Genomic DNA, 19037 nt, shown 5'->3' on the forward strand with positions numbered 1-19037 from the left:
CCCTTTAAGGATCCGCCACCACCTAATTACAGAGAGGAGAGAGAAGATAAAATGTCCAATCGTCATAGAGCAGGAGTGCTACAAAGTGTGTACTACAAGAAGATATGACTTGAGTTGGAACAGGTGTGGGAAAGAGTTGTGTGCCGTGCTGGTATGTGAAAGAAAAGTGTCTGTATACAAGTGATGTGGGAAAAGGAACGTGATTTGAGTGAAGGGACCAAAAATGCCCATCACTAAAGTGCTGGCCTGGATCACACAGTGGTCAAACACTTCTGAGTTCATGTGGAGTGGCGTAAGTCAAAGGGAACTGCAAGCAGTCTGCTGACCGCCGAAGAGCTCCGCATTCAAGGTGTGATGGAACAAAGGTCGAAAGCTGAAGCTTCAGGATATTGCTTGAATCTACCTATGTTCCCTTCTGTTGAATCTCCCTCTATGCTCCTGTAGCACTGCCCCAATTACAAAGGTACATGTAAACCCTCTGGAACCAGTGTACACAATTCTTCTACCTCATCACACCTCAACTCTATATCATGTTCTCCCTCCTGCATTTTACACCCATATACATTCATACACATTGTGATATCCGCTTTGATGTTTTAATCATTGTTTTATGTGTTTTTGTATTTTGTATTGTGTTCTGAAATATTCATTTTGTTTATTTTGAAAATTGCATTGTGAAAACTTAAGTTTCTCGTGAATTCATTGTAAATACATTTACACATTTTTGTAACCAGTGGCTTTTGAGTTATCTTGGCAAAGAGATTTATTTTGACAGGCCCAAACCTCGAATTTATTTAATAAAAGGTTGTTTACATTGTGTCAAATGTGACTTCATTTGAACTTTGAACATTTGAATTGTGTGATTGGTTGACACCTGAAAATGTTTAGTGAATTTTGTTAAACAGCTGAAACTAAAAAGACTGTAAATTGTGACATTGAATCTTCTGTGCTTTCTGACTGGTGTTCAACTTAAACAAAAACAAAAAACTGAAGCAAATGTGTTGATAATATTTGGGAATTGTTTTTTTGTTTTTTATTTGTGAAATGAGACAACTTTAACAAACCCTGTTTTTGCACTGTTGAAAAAAAAAAAAAACATGGTGGACTGTCATGACTAATTGAATAGTAGGACTTAAAGTGTGTTACCAAGTACCACACTGCTCACATACTGTACATTTAATGGACTGAAGTTTTATTGGAAATATGTTAATGCTTTCACATGTTTACTGACACCACAAACGATTTTGCACTGATAACATTGTACATTTTAAATTTTCCCTTACATACTGCCATGTTGAGTCATGGGAGATTCCTAAGTTCCACAATCAACAATCGTGGAATTAGAAGCACCTGATGTGAGTACTCCATCTGTTCATAAAGTTCTGCTACCATTTCATATCCCTACCTTTCTTCACACCCCTACCCAGCACAGCACCATCCTTCCAGGAACTCCTGTGAAGTTTGGTTCTCTAACCCAAAAGCAGTGCACATCAGCTCGAGACTTTACATTTGGATAGAACTTCCAGAAGGACGACATGCTGTCAAACACTTCACCCCCCTCACCAGGAACCTCTGCAGCCCAGGTGACATTATCCATTCCACCCTACGATCTGTGTGACACACTTACAAACTTAAAGGAGATTGAACGGAGAGTCACGTGATGCCATGCAAGGTCCAGACGTGTGAACGGCGAGCTCTGGGCACTGTGCTAGTTTTAACACTTAATGATATAAACCAGTGAGATTCGATACACTCTGTTCCATAACTGTTCTAGGAGGACAATGTCAAAGAATTCAAAATCCTCGGGCTCTGGAGACATTAAAAGACACTTACGTGCTCAAGCTGACACCCCCGTGAAGGCCCTGAGCCCGGGAGTCAATTTGGTCGGAGAAATTCGGGAAATTCAATGGGAAATATTGAACATCGAAATACTGAAGGTCGTTGCTGACTTGGAGGATTTTGCTGTAATATGTCGATCTATCACTGCCATGGAGACTAAATTCATTGAGGTGGTTACAAGAGTGGGGGATGTCAAGAAATGGATCGATTTTCTGGAGTCATCGGACAGGGAATTATGTGCTAATCCGCTAGCGACCAAGGTGGATTTGGAGCATGTCTGGGAGAAGTTGGAGGACATGGAGAACCGTAGCCGACGGAATAATGTCCGGATTGTTGGAATTCCTGAGGCTGAAGAGGGTTTTTCCGAGTCTGCTCGACATAAAAGGGCTTAAGCTGGAAATCGAGTGAAAGAGAGAAACTTGCTTTTGCACTGATGTTCCCGGACAAATTGAGAATAGATGCTAAGGATGGCCGTAAAACATTCACATGTCCCCAGCAAGTTATGTTCTTCATAAAGTCAATGGAGTAAGTTATTTTGTGGTACTTACATTGCAGCCAAGTGGACCGACTCTTTGAACATTCACTTGGAAACTGAGCGCCCCTTTTTTTTTTTTTTTTTTTTTTTTTTTTGTGCTGGTTCCACCAAGCGGCTGGAGTTTGTTTTGTGAAGGAACACACCTTTCGGGACAGTGGATGTGGATGAATCTACATGTTCTTTGTGTTTATTCCACCTATTGGCTGGAGTTTGTTTTATAGATTATCTTTTGATGTAAAATTCTGTCTCGCAATATTTGTATAGAAACACAGGACTTGACCAATCTGACTGCAAAGTTGTCACGGGGGCTCTTATAGGCATACGTGGACTGCGAGTTTAGAGAGATGGACGCCATATGACGCTGTTTTGCATGGGGTTAATGCACACATTTTTCTTTTTTCTGTTTGTTTGGTTCGGGGTTTGGGGTTTGATTGAACCGTGGGAAACTGAGACGGGACCTTCTTTCTCAGGCTCATGGCTCGATTTGGCACCCGCGGCCGGAGTTATGGAATCTACATGTGTGGTCGTTGAGTGGGTCGCGTCGGATGATGAAGACCTCTCACAGTCGATAAAGAATAAAATTTTGCATGCTAGAGCCCTATCTACGAGACGGTTCTATGCCTGCAAATGGAATGTGTTTGTTAAATGGTGCAAAACACAACGTTATGATCCCGTTAATTGCCCTATTTCAGTCATTTTTGAATTTTTACAGGATCGCTTAGACGCAGGTCTTACTCCGTCTATGCTAAAAGTATATGTAGCTGCTATTTTGGCAAATCATGCAGCTGTAGGGGGCATGCCATTAGGTAGACACTGTTTCGTGGTCAGCTTTCTAGGCAATTTAATCCTCCCCGCCCAGCTACGATCCCTACATGGGACCTGGCCTTGGTGCTGGATGCGCTGACTAAAGCCCCCTTTGAACCGATCGAGACTATCGATCTACATTCTCTTTCCTTGAAAACAGCTCTCTTACTCGCCCTGGTGTCCGTTAAGAGGGTGAGTGATCTGCAGGCATTCTCAACGCACAGCTCCTGTCTGGAATTCGGTCCGAGCGAATCTAGAGCCAGGCTGAGACCGAAAAAGAGCACCTTTGCAAGATTTTACAACCTTGACGTGCATTCAGTAGCTTCACAGATATTGTCTGTGCAGCAGCATTAATTCATTGTGTTTTCCTAGGTCCACTTCGAGAACTCTGAATTCACTTCACTCACGGACTGCACGCACTTGTGATCTCCTAGGTCCACTTAGCGTTTTCTATTCAACAATGCAATACTCGGCCCTTCATGTTAAGCGCCGTCATACTTCGTTTATACTGCCTAATTACACTACATGCAATATCTCTTATGTCTTGGCTGTGCTTTAGACATTCAAACTGCTTGAATATATATTTACTGTGTTTTCCACACAAATACATTAATATACTTGTGTCTCGGCCACACCTTAGATGCTCATTCTCTGGTTGAAAGATAGATAAGCACTGTGTTTCCCTTAGTGGAACTCAGCTGACTGTTTCACTACTGGACCGTGCACCTGGCTGTGCTCTACTAGGTCCGCTTGGGGCCCTCTTAAAGGCAAAGCATCCCACTACTGAGCGTGCGAATGTGCTTGTTACCTCGCCCCCTCAGAACTGTCAGGGCAAGGTTGATTTATTTATACGCTTCCTATAAGCTAAGCATTGTTTCATACAGATACAATGTCATGTCCTGCCCCTTCTATAGACTTGGGGTAGTTACAACGAGGTTCACTCTTGAATGTTATGTGTTACGTGTCCTTTGTCCAGTACCGCGGCGTGATCGTACATGTTCCCATAAGTATCTGTGATGCAAGTGACCGAAATCAAAAGGGAACGTCTCTGGTTACGTATATAACCTTGGTTCCCTGAGATGTAGGGAACGAGACATCGCATAGCTAGACTTCACTATTGGGTGGCTCAGCCACAGCTTTCAGTCGATAAATTCTGACTGATGGCACTATGCCACCCGCTTATATAGAGAGCTGAGCGCCGAGCGCTCCATGTCATTGGCTGAGCGGGCGCAAACTCCATTGCATCTGATTTGGCGTGATCCAATAGGAGTTCAGAATTCAGAGAAAAGGAGTTTTTCTCATAAGCGTTAGCGGCGCGATGTCTCGTTCCCTACATCTCAGGGAACCGAGGTTACATACGTAACCGGAGATGTTATTTTCACAGTAAACCAGGATTAATTTAATCCATGAATGAAAGTGTGCAATAACAGGGAAGTTACTGAGATTAAGCAAGTAGGATTCAGATGGTCATGTGATGCTAACATCGCATTGCCCCCATGAGGCGCCCCTCCCCCATGTAGAATAAAAGAGCTTTTATAAGGTTACTGAAATGACTGAACTCTTCATCTCAATTGAGTGGTCATGATTTTATACATATTTTTCAAAATTACTATTAATTTCTTTAGAAGTAGAACTTTTCAAATGAGGAAAAAAACACTACTGAGTGCACCTTTAAAAACTGAATGGTTTGCACTAGACCTCTCTCCTCCAAACACAATGTTTGTCCTACTTTCAATATATCATGTTCTTTAGACAATTATGGGCTGAGTGGATTTAGACTTGATTGAAATCAAATTGATGTGGGTATTGGGGGAAAAAAATATTGTGGTAATAAATTGATGTGGGTAATTTGTGTAATATATTTTAGAAAGTATTAGCTTCGTTCCAAATATCCAATGAATCTAATTTCAAAGACTATCAGTAAGATGATGAGAAATAGCCAATTTTGACGGGTTTACACAAATCTCTATTAGGCTAATTTTAAGAGGCTTTTACAAAATAAAAAAGCTTTTTTGGCATGCATTGAGATAAAACATGATAGCAGCGAAATGCAACTTGTCATGCAAATCTTGAAGTCTTTTTTTATCATAAGACTGCATGATCTTAGCCCAATTAACCAATTTAAACATTGCACACATTGTCTTCAGACTAATCCAGCATCTACTCACTGACAGTTTCTTCACATCCAGGGTTTTATATACTGTAAGTTAACACTGCTGCATTTAAGGGGTTCTACAGTGAAAAGCATTAGGAATACTGGCAATTATATTATAATGGCTGTGCTTAATTCTATTTCAAGATGATGCACATTTGATTTTTCACTACTTGTCTTCTAAAGCTAAAGTAAATTTTCCAGTGATAACATTGGCCACAGTTTAAGTCTGGTTCTGAGGCGTGGGCCTGATACAATACTTATGGGTTTCTGCACTAAAAAAAAGTGTTTTGTGTGGTAAAATCTAGGCCTAAATTAACTGGTTTTATTCAAGTCAAAAATATTATTTAACATCACTGAATCAACCTTAATATATTAGGTTTCACCAACAAAACACATTTTTAAAGGGGTTCGATAAGGTAGAATAGCTCCTTAAGATAATAATTGGAGGTTGCCACTTTTTACATTGTAAACGCCAAGGTCAAAGGCATAATTCCCACAGAGCGTACTCATAAAAAGCATTGCTTGAATGCACTGTAATTTAATAATGTGAATGATGTATACATATACTGATGACTTTATATACCAAGTGTCCAGTAGGCTGAAGTGACCACTTCAGCTATGTGAAGTGGACAACAATGAGACTAATTCTCTGCAATTACAAAGAGGTTCTCAGTCAAACTCTACACTCTTACCAGCAACAAAACTGCCAAAAGCTTCCAGAAGTAAAGCAATGTGCTTAAACAGTGTCTAAGAGGAGGGGGCCTGGGTAGCTCAGTGAGTATTGACGCTGACTACCACCCCTGGAGTTGCGAGTTCGAATCCAGGGCGTGCTGAGTGACTCCAGCCAGGTCTACTAAGCAACCAAATTGGTCCAGTTGCTAGGGAGGGTAGAGTCACATGGGGTAACCTCCTCGTGGTCACGATTAGGGGTTCTCGCTCTCAATGGGGCACGTGGTAAGTTGTGCGTGGATCACGGAGAGCAGCATGAATCTCCACATACTGTGAGTCTCCACGGTGTCACACACAGCGAGCCACGTGATAAGATGCGTGGATTGACTGTCTCAGAAGTGGAGGCAACTAAGACTTGTCCTCCGCCACCCGGATTGAGGTAACCACGCCACCGGGAGGACCTACTAAGTAGTGGGAATTGGGAATTCCAAATTGGGAGAAAAGGGGATCAAAAATAAAATAAAAATAAATATAGGGTCTGAGGGATTCCTCTAAAATTCCAACACTTCATGTTAAGCAACCAGAAACATACAACTTAGATGAGTGTTGCTCTAAATAGTTAATCTGCGCACCTACTCTGTTTGCTGAAGCACTGAGGCTTTTTATAGTTACACAAGAGCCACAAGTATCTCCTGATTATATGTCTTCAGTTTCAATGAATGGCATACAAACCTTGAAATTTTACATTTTTAAATTGTTACTTGTTGAAACAGTGCCCATGGCTCACATGAAACAGACTGGTAACATGTGATCAACTCACCTATATGACACCTCTTCCATACGGCTTTTGTTTAGTGAGGTGCTTTAAAACAAGGTTGTTAAACAAAATATTGTATTCACAGTAAAGTGACTGTGAGTCATGCTGGTCTTTATATTCACAGTCTCCTTTTGAACATTTGAAACACACAACATAGAAGAACTATGCATTATGCATACCTACACATTAAGCTACATCCTTTAAGCTTAAGTGTATAATTTCTGCACCATTAGGGTCACTAAACAGAATTGCACAAATAAACATTGTTTTCTAACAGGTTTCCCAAATATTACCTTTTAAGATCAAATACTGGTCACACCAAAACTTTCTTAACACACACTAAAATTGTCCCACTTGTCTTCTGATTAATTAAGTTTGAAAATAAATCTGCTTCTTTTGTGTGTCTGTTCTTGCTGCCACTTCAATTTAAATAGTTTGAGCTAATATTTTGGAAACACTTTACAATATGTCTCCGTATGTTAACATTAGCTAAAGGGATAGTTCACCGAAAAATGAGAATTCTCTCATCATTTACTCACCCTCATGCCATCCCAGATGTGTATGACTTTCGACTTTTTTAGACAAATATTTCAGCTCAGGTCCATACAATGCAAGTGAATGGGTGCCAAAATTGTGATGCTCCAAAAAGGACATAAAATCATCATAAAAGTAATCCATAAGACTCCAGTGGTTAAACCCATGTCTTCTGAAGTGATATGATAGGTGTGGGTTAGAAACAGATCAATATTTAAGTCCTTTTTTGCTTGAAAAGTTTCTCCCTGCCCAGTCGGAGGCGGTATGCATGAAGAATGTGAATCACCAAAAAAAACAAGAAGAAGAATGTAAAAGTGATTTGTTTCTCACCCAGACCTATCATATTGCTTCTGAAGATATTGATTTAAACACTGGAGTTGTTTGGAATACTTTTATGCTGACTTATGTGATTTTTGGACTTTCACAATTTTGGCACCCGTTCACTTGCATTGTATGGGCCTACAGTGCTGAGATATTCTTTTAAAAATCATAATTTGTGTTCAGCAGATGAAAGAAAGTCATATACATCTGGGATGGGATAAGGGTGAGTAAATGATGAGAGAATTTGGGTGAACTATCCCTTTAACAACATTAGTTAACATTAACAATAAAAACACTTTTACAGCATTTATTAATCTTGGTTCATGTTAATTAAAAAATGTACTAACACATTTAAAAAAATAAAAAGCTGTATAAGTTAACATTAGTTAATGCAATATTAACTAACCTGAACTAACAATGAACAAATGTATCTATATTAATAAACATTCACAAAGATTAATAAATCTTGTAAAAATATGTTGTTTGCTGTTAGTTGATGATACCAAATGCATTAACTAATGTTAACAAATTTACTGTGAAGTGCTGCCAATATATTTGTAATTGCAAATAACATTAATTTGGTGCAGGTCAACTTTTGGACCAAAATGCTCAAAGCTTCACAGTTTTTTATGCATCAGTGGATTCAAATTAAAAATTTCTACAAAAAAAAAAACAACAACAAAAAAACAATTCTAATTATTTGAGCTAGTTTGTAAATGCAATCAGTCTGGATCCAATTTGCTGTCCTTCTTCACATCACAATGGACAGAATGATTCATGACACCAAAAAAACTATTAAGATGCATGAGGATCTTCATCAAGGATAATGTACAAAAACCATGCATATTTTCCTCTGACTGTAATAAAGTGTACAGAACATGAAAACTAATAACTTGATGTTGGCAAGTGCCTCTTTCCCAGTGCAATGAAAACACAATAATGGTAGTTTGTAAAATCAGACATCATCATATGCATGTGTCGATACATGATGCTCCGTCATTGCATAAATGAAGAATAAATCTGGATGTAAAGTCTAAGCAAACTGGGTGAACACACGTGTCGCTTTTGAACAACAACACGACATACAGTAACATTCATTAAAAGAGGAGCGAGATATAAATATGTATATATGCATAAATCTCCACGTCTCGCTCCCGACGATACTTTAGAGGTGAAACACCAGCATTTAAAATGCAGTCTGTGCATGTGTTAACAGCACACTTTATGCACATCCATACATACTTAATATAAAGCGCAAAAGCCGTAAGCTGCTCGACTTACCTTCCAGATCCAGGCCATCTTACAGGCTGAATAAAGAGCTTACAGCGCTGGAGTGCTTGTTTCAGGTTACAGACGGAAAGGCCAATATTGGGTGTTTACTGTTTTATTTATATGCGCCACCAAGAATGTCCGACGTCGGTGTGGCGGTGAAACATTTTAGTAAATATTGTAACGTACCGTTATTCATGCTCTATTCCCTGATCCGAAGAGCTCGGGTTAACGTGTACTCCTATTGGCTGATGGTTACGACAGCCCCGCCCCTCTCATCATGTGACTGATTTTGTGTGCGTCCAGCCTCAGTGTGAACAGTCTGAGTGACAGTGAAGTACTTCCCCATTGCTTCAAGATTCATTATTAAAAAAGATTTGATCTAAGACAATGTACTTACAGTATGTAATTCCCAGGTATACTATAATTAACACCCTTCTTTTTGTTTTTCTATTTGATAATTTCATGCTAGTGTGCATTTGCACAAGAACTCTAATTATTTCTAGAAAACACAAACCCCTTTTGTAGGGAATGAGTCTAAGTTACGAGTCTACAACTCAGAGTAGACCTGAAATAATAACGAATCTGTTGGTTAAAACATGTAAGTCGTTTTAACACAACATGACATTGTCATTAAATAAAACTGATCAAATGTAAACTATGAAGAACATAGCAATGGTCATTGATGTTTTAAAAAATATTCATCCATAGTAAAATTAAAATGAACAGGTCTTTAAATAACCAAAAGTATAAGGATGTATGTGTACTTCCACAACTATACGAAAATGGCTCCATAGTTTATTGTTATTTAATTGTTACATGTGACTTGTTAATTATACATTAATTATTGGTTGCCCATTTCCTTTCAGCCAATGAATATTACCAGTAATCCAGGTGATTACAGAATATAAAGCAGAAATTCAGAAGCATCTGGAGCATTCACACACCAATGTAATTCACACTAACAGACAAGCAACTCCAACAGAAATGTGGTGGTCCATATGAAATTGCATACTGACATTGTGTAAAAACGTTAAGTACTGGAAAATCCATACCAACCGATAAAGCTTCATGGGGGGCCTGGGTAGCTCAGCGAGTAAAGACGCTGACTGCCACCCCCCGAGTCGCAAGTTCGAATCCAGGGCGTGCTGAGTGACTCCAGCCAGGTCTCCTAAGCAACCAAATTGGCCCGGTTGCTAGGGAGAGTAGAGTCACAAGGGGTAAGCTCCTCATGGTCGCTATAATGTGGTTCTCGCTCTCAGTGGGGCGCGTGGTGAGTTGTGCGTGGATGCTGAGGAAAATAGCATGAAGCCTCCACATGCGCTATGTCTCCACGGTAACGCGCTCAACAAGCCACGTGATAAGATGCACGGATTGACGGTCTCAGAAGTGGAGGCAAATGAGATTTGTCCTCCGCCACCCAGATTGAGGCGAGTCACTACGCCACCACAAAGACTTAGAGTGCATTGGGAATTGGGCATTCCACATTGGGGAGAAAAGGGGAGAGAGAAAAACAGTCTAGAAGTCTAGATGTCCATGGATACGTCTATACCTGGCACATTGATATGCTTTTTACTATTATCAGAGATTATTACATAATTAATAAATTGCGTAGGTTTCACGTTCACTCGAAAAAATTTAATAATTGTAGACACACGACGCACTTGGGTATTTAAATGCTATCTAAGGTAATTTGTATGGAACGCCTGTTATTTGACTCCATAAACACTCAGTGACCACTTTATAAGGTACACCTGAACATCTACTTGTGATTATCTAATCAGCCAATCATGTAGCAGGATTGCAAAGCATAAAATCACGCAGATGCGGGTCAGGAGCGAATGGGCTACAACAGTAGAAGACCACATTGGGTTTCCACTTCTGTCAGCCAAGAAGAGAAAACTGAGGCCACAGTGGGCACAGGCTCACCAAAACTGGACAGTAGATGATTGGAAAAACAACACCTGGTCTGATGAATCTCGATTTCTGCTGAGGTACACAGGTGGTAGGAGACGTGGTCTTCTGCTGTTGTAGCCCAACCTCCTCAAGGTTCAACATGTTGCGCATTCTGAGATGCTGTTCTGCTCCCTACAATTGTACAGACTGATTATCTGAGTTACCTTTCTGTCAGCTCGAACCAGTCTGGCCATTCTCCGTTGACCTCTCTCATCAACAAGGCGTTTTCATCCACAGAACTGCCGCTCACTGGATGTTTTTTGTTTTTGGCACCATTCTGAGTAAACTCAAGAGACTGTTGTGTGTGAAAATACCAGGAGATCAGCAGTTACAGAAATACTCAAACCAGCCCGTCTGGCACCAACAATCATGACATGATGATCACTAAGATCAAAAATGTTTCCTCATTCTGATGGTTGATGTGAATATTAACTGAAGCTCCTGCCCCATATCATGATTTTATGAATTGCACTGCTGACACATGAATGGCTGATTAGATAATCACGTGAATAAGTAAATGTACAGGTGTACCTAATAAAGTGGTCACTGAGTGTAAATATACAATGTAAAATTAAAACATACTGAAAAGCATGAAATATGGATAGAGTCTCCATGAAATATGCAAATGTTTACTCAAGCTAAACTAGGTCACAGTAAAATGATTCTCCATGATTACCCAGCTTTCAAGGTCATGCCGTTCCCAGCACAATGCAACTCTGGCTCAGCGTTAATTCAGGCATTGTGAGGTTCTGTGAGATGGATTCTGAATGATGATCTCTCCAGGGCTCTGTAATTCTCTCCCTGTGCGCACAGACTGTAACAATGCAGCTATGCCAGCGAAAGTTCCCCTCTGAAGCTTTCCAGACCTTTTATAACGAAGGAATGCTCAGGAATTCTCATTCTTTCTGTTTAATAAAGAATAAGGCAAGAAAAAATTTTCTCAGAAACAGCATGCACAGGGCTATTTTTGTGTAAAAAAGGTAGATACGGACCAAAAAATTTCTACCCAACCTGACTACTAAAAATTACTTTGACTGGTTTAATGCATTTGGTTTGATTCTAATATATTAAATACTATATTTGTCTTCAATAAAACCAATTAATTTAGATGTTAATGCATGATGTACATTTTTAGGTTATTTACCAAAAGCATTTGTACAGTGTATTACAGCATGATGCTTGATTGTCTAAGTCAAGATTTATCCACAGTATTCTGATATTTTAGTACAGCAGTGAATAAAAGACACTTAGGGAGTCATATGCAATTTTAGGACTAAGCTTTTTTTTAAAAAAATGACTGGAACCAAGCACTAACATAAGGCTAATCCTCATGTCTGTGTGTTTACTCTTCTCCATGTATCTAACTGCACGAGGCTCTGTGAAGAAGAGCTCTAATGACTGAACAGAACTGGCCATCAGGCAAAACACTTTACTCTTTTCACTTCCTTAAGAATAGTTCACTTAGAAACTGATTAAAGAGGTCAGAGATGAGAAAAAGAGATAGTTAAAGAAAATTAAATATGTAGACTCATAACTTAGACTCATTCCCTACAAAATAATTATTCAAATGTACAGTATACATGGGTTTTTGAGATGTGCATATTTCAAACAGACAATATATAAATAGAGCTTTTCCAATGTTCTTGGAAGAAGGCTTTGTCCATGGAAAAATGTTTAACATCCAATTATTTCTTTGAGCATAGTTTTTAAGTGTTGTACTAATTGTAAGTGCATCCTTAATTAATCAATAACAATTCAGGAAAAAGTATTTGTGAAATACATAGAGGTGTTTCTTATAACATTGCAGCATTCAGATTATATTGCATAAAAAGGCTTTTGGTAGGAAAGCCCATTTTTGCTTTGCATTAAACCATATTGGCATCGGATGTATAATATTACAATGATATTACAGATCTTATATGGCTTTGCTATTGACTCTATAGTATATAGAAATCAATCTAATAGCAATTACTGGAAAATGTAAAGCAACTGATAAAATATCTCTCAGAACAGGTGTCAAACACACAGCCAGCTGTCAGTTATAAAGATTACATTCAAGACTCCAATTCAATTCTGAAACATGTTTCAGTGGTAATATAGTTATCAGATTGAAATGGTATGTTTTTATTTAGGTTGTTAATGAACTTAAATTGACACAGGTAAATAAAAAATATAGCAGTTTGAATAAAATGTTTTTGGGTTGAGTATGAGACAGGACTGCTTTAATTTTTAAGTTTTAGTATTCAAAATATGCATTTAGCGATGTCCTGCATTAGCTATGGTAAACTGGCATTACTGCAACAACATTCATGAAAGCAAAGGTTGTGTCAGGTCTAGCAAATTAAGAGAGTAGATTTTGGTGACATCTAGTGTATAACATGCAGTAAATACTGTATATGAGAACTTTCAACTCAAATAATCACTGTTATTAGACTGAAACCAGGCTCTTGGATTAATTACTGTAGGTACAGGCTTGCATACTAAAATGCTTAGTATGCTGAATTTCCCTTGCAAAGCATTCATTGCTCTTTATATGTTTCAAAACACATGTTTCAGAAAATTATGTGTGGTTAATCTGGGTGCTCCTGCTCAAAACGAATACATTTTTAATAAATCTGACCTGATATTTATGTTTTATTGAGAAGTGTTACAATACCAACAGTGTAGATCACAATCAACAGATTGATAATAGTGTATCATATTATTGTTGACACTGATTGGAAGGATCACATTTTCTCACAAAAGTCTTCACATATAGCAGGCCTTATAGCACTGACTGCCAACTATATTGCTGCTATGAGAAAAAGACTTTGCATTAAAGGAATGAAAATTCTCTCATCATTTACTCACCCTCATGCCATTCCAGATGGCATGATTTCTTCTGCTGAACACAAACAACGATTTTTAGAAGAATGTCTCAAGTCAAGTCATTTTTGGTATAGCACTTTTCACAACATACATTGATTCATCATTATCTCAGCTCTGTTTTTCCATTCAATGCAAGTGAATGGTAGTCAGAACTTGGAAGGTCCAAAAAGGACATATCATCAAATGCAATGTGACAAGTGTGGGCGATTTTTTACTATAAATTCTCCTCAAGGCCCAGTAGGTGGCGATATGCACAAATAATGTGAATCGCCAAAAACAAAAGAAGAAGAATGTGAAAGTGAAAGTGGATATTTGTTGTAAATAAGGACTTAAATATTGATCTGTTTCTCACCCACAACTACCATATCGCATCTGAAGATATAGATCTAACCACTAGAGTCTTATGGATTTCTTTTATACTGACTTTATGTAAAATATATATACATATATATATATATATATATATATATATATATATATATATTTTTTTTTTTTTTTTTTTTTTGACATTCACTTACATTGTATGGACCTACAGAGCTGAGATATTCTTTTTAAAATCTTTGTTTGTGTTCTTCAGAAGAAAGAAAGTCATACACATCTGGGATGGCCTGAGGGTGAGTAAATGATGAGAGAATTTTCATTTTTGGGTGAACTAACCAGCTGTGACATCTTAGTACCAGACCAGCTACAGTAAATAATTTCTATGAAATGGAAGAATTTGCAGCAATTCTCTGAGCAAAGTGGTAGGCTATAAGAGGTTCTCAGCAGGTGACAGCAAGGCTGCCAGTCCTGATGGCATCTCACCATGAGTCATCATCTGTGCAAAGCAGCTGGCCCCAGTCAGCACTGACATTTTCAAGAGTTTGTTGACTCTCCCTGTGGAGTCAGTCAGCTTCAAAAGGACCAGTCTAATACCAGTGCACAGGAAGAGGTAGATAGAATGTCTGGTAATCAGACTTTATTATGTGAGATGTGCTGGGAATGAGCACAAGACCTGAAAAGTGTTTTTACAGAGGACTTTAGGTAACTAGGACTAGGTAAGTTGGGACACCATTCGGAGTAGCACCATTCTTATTACATCAATGTGACAAGGAAAGTGACAACACAAGTCAGTCAAGACATTACACTAATTAATATAAACACAAAGTGGACTGTAACAAAATGACATATTCCCTCTTATAATCTGACTATAATAATCTATTTTTTGCTGCATTCTGCATTGTGACATCATGAATTAGGCAATTTTATGTTTTTGATTAATGTAAAATGAAAAAGTGTATTTATTAAGTGTTTATAACATGTGAAGTAAAATGCTCACTATTTGGCAAGTATTAATTGAAAGTATCGCATATCAGAAATGTATAATGCATTTGCAAATGACTCTTTAGTCATTAATGAACCCTTTTCTAAAGACTTGACAAAGGGAACATTTATGTAAAGTGTTACTAAGGTGCCTTTAAAGGTGTCATTTTTTGTTTATCTTTCACTGGATAATATAGCAGTTGTCTTGGATTTATACTGACACCTAGAGGCGTCGATGCATCATACAAAAGCAAAAGTTTTCAGTTACTGATTCCATTGAAGGGTGTAGTTTTGGGTTGAAAGCTAACAGGGACATATCGCAAGGAGGACATTTTTCAAAATGTTGGTATTAAGAAAATGGGAGTAAGTCTGGTAATATAGGCAAAAGAACATTATTTCCTTATTTCCTATTTTTCTGCCCCACCATGTTAAATATTGGCCTTTTTTTCTCTCTAAAGAATAAACAGACCAGACTAAAGTTGGACGATGAATGCATTAAAATCATAGGCCTACCGCAATTTAGTTTGCGATATATTGAGAAAATCCTATACATCGTGCAGCCCTACTGGCCACAATTAAATTCTTAGTTTGGGATGGCAATCATAATCATAATCATATTGTTTGTGCAGTTACACTAGCATCTTAAAATCTTGCACTTCTAATCCACCATCTTACCTGTCACAGTTGTTCATATTCAAGGTGCTTACTGGCCATAGAAGCAGAATCCTCCATTGGGCCACATGCATAATTCAGGATGCTTTTTGACTTAAAAAGGAATAATTTGCAGATGAAAAATGAGACACATTCTAAGTCTCATCAGCCTCTCTTCACAACATAAGTTTTAAAGTACTGTTGAGAATATGTTATTAGAATATGTGATTTTTTTTTTTAGAACATGTTTTATGTTTTTTAGAATGTGCTATTTGAAAGAGGTATGTCAACAGAACTTTTAAAAAAACAGCAGCATTTCTTTTTTTATAGAACTTTAACAATTAGAACTAAAATGTAGCAACCATGTATGCATGAACATTTTCATATTAAACAAAAGAATTATCATATAATTTAATGATTGCTGTCAAAGATTTCAAACATTGGTCCAGTCAGCCAGAACCAAACAAAAAAGCATAAAAAAAAATAAATAAAAAAAAAACATTCCTTAATGTCAGTGTCAAATATTATCTTGAACAATTTCAGAAGCTTGTGTCACCTTGTGTCCACAATGTTGACTTGGTCACCAATCTTTTTTTTTTTTTTTTTTCTAAAACAGATATGCCACAAACATCACCATTACCATTAATGTAATATAATGGCCAAACAAAAAGCATGGAAAAGTCAAAGAACAATATCATTGTTCAGATTGTATACTATGGCACAGTACATAGTTACAATGGTTGCTACACCCCTGGATAGTCTTGTGATCTTAACATGGCAGCACCCATGAGGTGACCTGCTCAATGTATTTATTAGGCTACTGATATGACTGGAGTCTTCATTTCATGTGACTGTACATGATTTAAACAGATTTTTCAGAAGTACTATTCATTTCTTTATGTGTAAACCTTTTCAAAAGAAAAAAATACATGGTGCACCTTTAAGTGCTTTGAAAAACTAGTTCTGTCCCATACTGACAGCATCACTCACGAATCCTTGCATCCTTTGCAAATAGCACAAACAAATCAATGAATGACACAATTTCCCCAGCCTTGCACACACCCTTGTGCACAACAAATGTAATATGTACGACAGGATGCAAATATTGATTTACTGCCTAGCTCTGCTTTTAACCCCATAACTCCTTCAAAACGGGTCTTAAAACTCAGAGACAGGGAGTACATCTATCTGCAACTGGGTACTCTGCAAATATAATAAGTGCAGAAACTGTTTTCAAGACTAAAACACTTTGAATGGGTAACACATCCGGATTCCAGAAAGGTTGGTCAATTTTTCAAAGCACTCAGCAGTACAGGGCTGCTGCATTAGCCCTAAATTATGCTCACTATTCACCTATGTCTGCATCTCACACACTACAGCATTCAATCACATTTGCTGTTGACACCACCATTATTTGTTTCATCGGTGATGAATGAGAGGTACAACCTCAGATGTCAGCAAAACAAAGGAAATCATTTTTGACATCAGAAAACAAAGGACAACTCGCACATTATTTTGGGACAATATCAGAAATACTCAAACCAGCCCATCTGGCACCAACAATCATGCCACGGTCCAAATCATCGAGATCACATTTGCTCCTGACCCGTATCTGCATGATTTTATGTACTGCTGCCACATGACTGGCTGATTAGTTCATCGCATGGATTATTGTTGGTGCCAGATGTGCCGGTTTGAGTATTTCTGTAACTGTTGATCTCCTGGGATTTTCACACACAACAGTCTCTATAATTTACTCTGAATGGTGCCAAAAACAAAAAAAAAACCAGTGAGCGACAGTTCTGTGGACAGAAATGCCTTGTTGATGAGAGAGGTCAACAGAGAATGGCCAGACTGGTTCGAACTGACAAAGTCTACAGTAACTCAGATAACCACTCTGTACAATTGTGGCAAGAAGAATAACATCTCTGAATGCTATTCTGAGATGCGGGTTTGTGCTGTTTTGGCGGCACGAGGGGAATCTACACCATATTAGGCAGGTGGTTTTAATGTTGTGGCTGATCAGTGTACAAGTTCCATTGTGTCAAATAACATTTTCTGTTCTTCCTACAAATTCAGTCACATTTCATTTCATGCTGGATATGCAGGCAGCAAGCTAGTAAAATGATGGTCAAATATCAATAAAAATGTGCTACATTACAAACTGTAAGTTTAGGATGAGGTTATGCAGATCGTTACACATTCAGTGCTGGAGAAGATCTCATTGAGTTGATGGTTACCGGTGGCTCTCTTCTTGAAATAGGCTTTGAATTTGGTGAACTCCAGGTGGGCATCACTGATGCCTGTCACTTATGTGAAAGTGACGCAGCATGTACACAAAACTCTTGGTGTTCTGGTGAAGAAAGAGAATAGCACACCAACCTTGAAAATGCAAATTCAAAATAACACTTGATTGCATTAATAAAAAAGCAGATATAGAAGGAATGTAGATGTAAATTTGAAGTAGTACATTTCTTAAATATTGAGATGAGATCTTTACTTCAAACGTTTCCTAATAAAACTTGTGCTGAGGAACAGAGTAAGATTCTTTCTACATAGATATAAATCAACGGGTCAGAGCTGTTTTGGTGGCACTAGGGGGACCTACATGATATTAGGCAGGTGGTTTAAATGTTGTGGCTGATCGGTGTATATCACATGCCCGTAGAAACTGCCCAGGATCAGGTAAAACAGCAACAGGTACCAGGAACACCATGAACTTTCATAACATTTTTTTTATTTGTTATAGTGTTACTGGTCCCACTTAATATTAAGTATCTTATATGTACTAACATTACAATACACACAATACAATGTATTTATTGTTTAACTGCATGTTTTCCTGCAAAATTCTCACAAGATTCACATTTGCTGCTTCTGAGGTTGAGGTACTGTACGTGTAGGTTTAGGAGTAGGGGTAAGGTTAAGGTAAGTGTTGGGGTAGTGTTTAAGTTTAGGGGTAAGTTTAACAGTGTAACTACAGATGTTATTAAATGCAGGTACCTCACATGCAAGTCCAACACAACAACATGCATGTACATAAGTACATTGTAGTTAAAGACACCTAATAATAATGGGTCCGTTTTACTTCATAATGTTTATATTTTTATGCACAAATTTGTCCCAATAGTGTTATAATTTTATGCACTGGTTTGCTACAACTTAAACAAAATGGTCAATGGACAGATTTATATATATATATATATATATATATATATATATATAAAAAAGAAGACATAAATACACCATTTGTTTTTGTTTTGAGTTTATCCCAATATTAACAGTCAAACACATTCTAATAATGCAACAACACAGAG

General features: G+C 37.9%; 1 protein-coding gene across 1 annotated transcript in view; it reads right to left on the reverse strand.

Moving 5' to 3' along the window:
• Positions 1 to 9170, reverse strand: part of LOC127440346 (alpha-N-acetylgalactosaminide alpha-2,6-sialyltransferase 3-like) — a 141359-nt gene extending 132189 nt beyond the window's left edge. Inside the window, exon 1 of the mRNA XM_051696885.1 lies at positions 8956 to 9170. Coding sequence (XP_051552845.1) covers positions 8956 to 8973 — 18 coding nt within the window. The 5' untranslated portion in view covers positions 8974 to 9170. The remainder of the gene's footprint in view (positions 1 to 8955) is intronic.
• Positions 9171 to 19037: the final 9867 nt, after the last annotated feature.

The sequence above is a fragment of the Myxocyprinus asiaticus genome, chromosome 5 (genome assembly GCF_019703515.2).
Source record: "Myxocyprinus asiaticus isolate MX2 ecotype Aquarium Trade chromosome 5, UBuf_Myxa_2, whole genome shotgun sequence".
In the NCBI taxonomy this organism is placed as follows: domain Eukaryota; kingdom Metazoa; phylum Chordata; class Actinopteri; order Cypriniformes; family Catostomidae; genus Myxocyprinus; species Myxocyprinus asiaticus.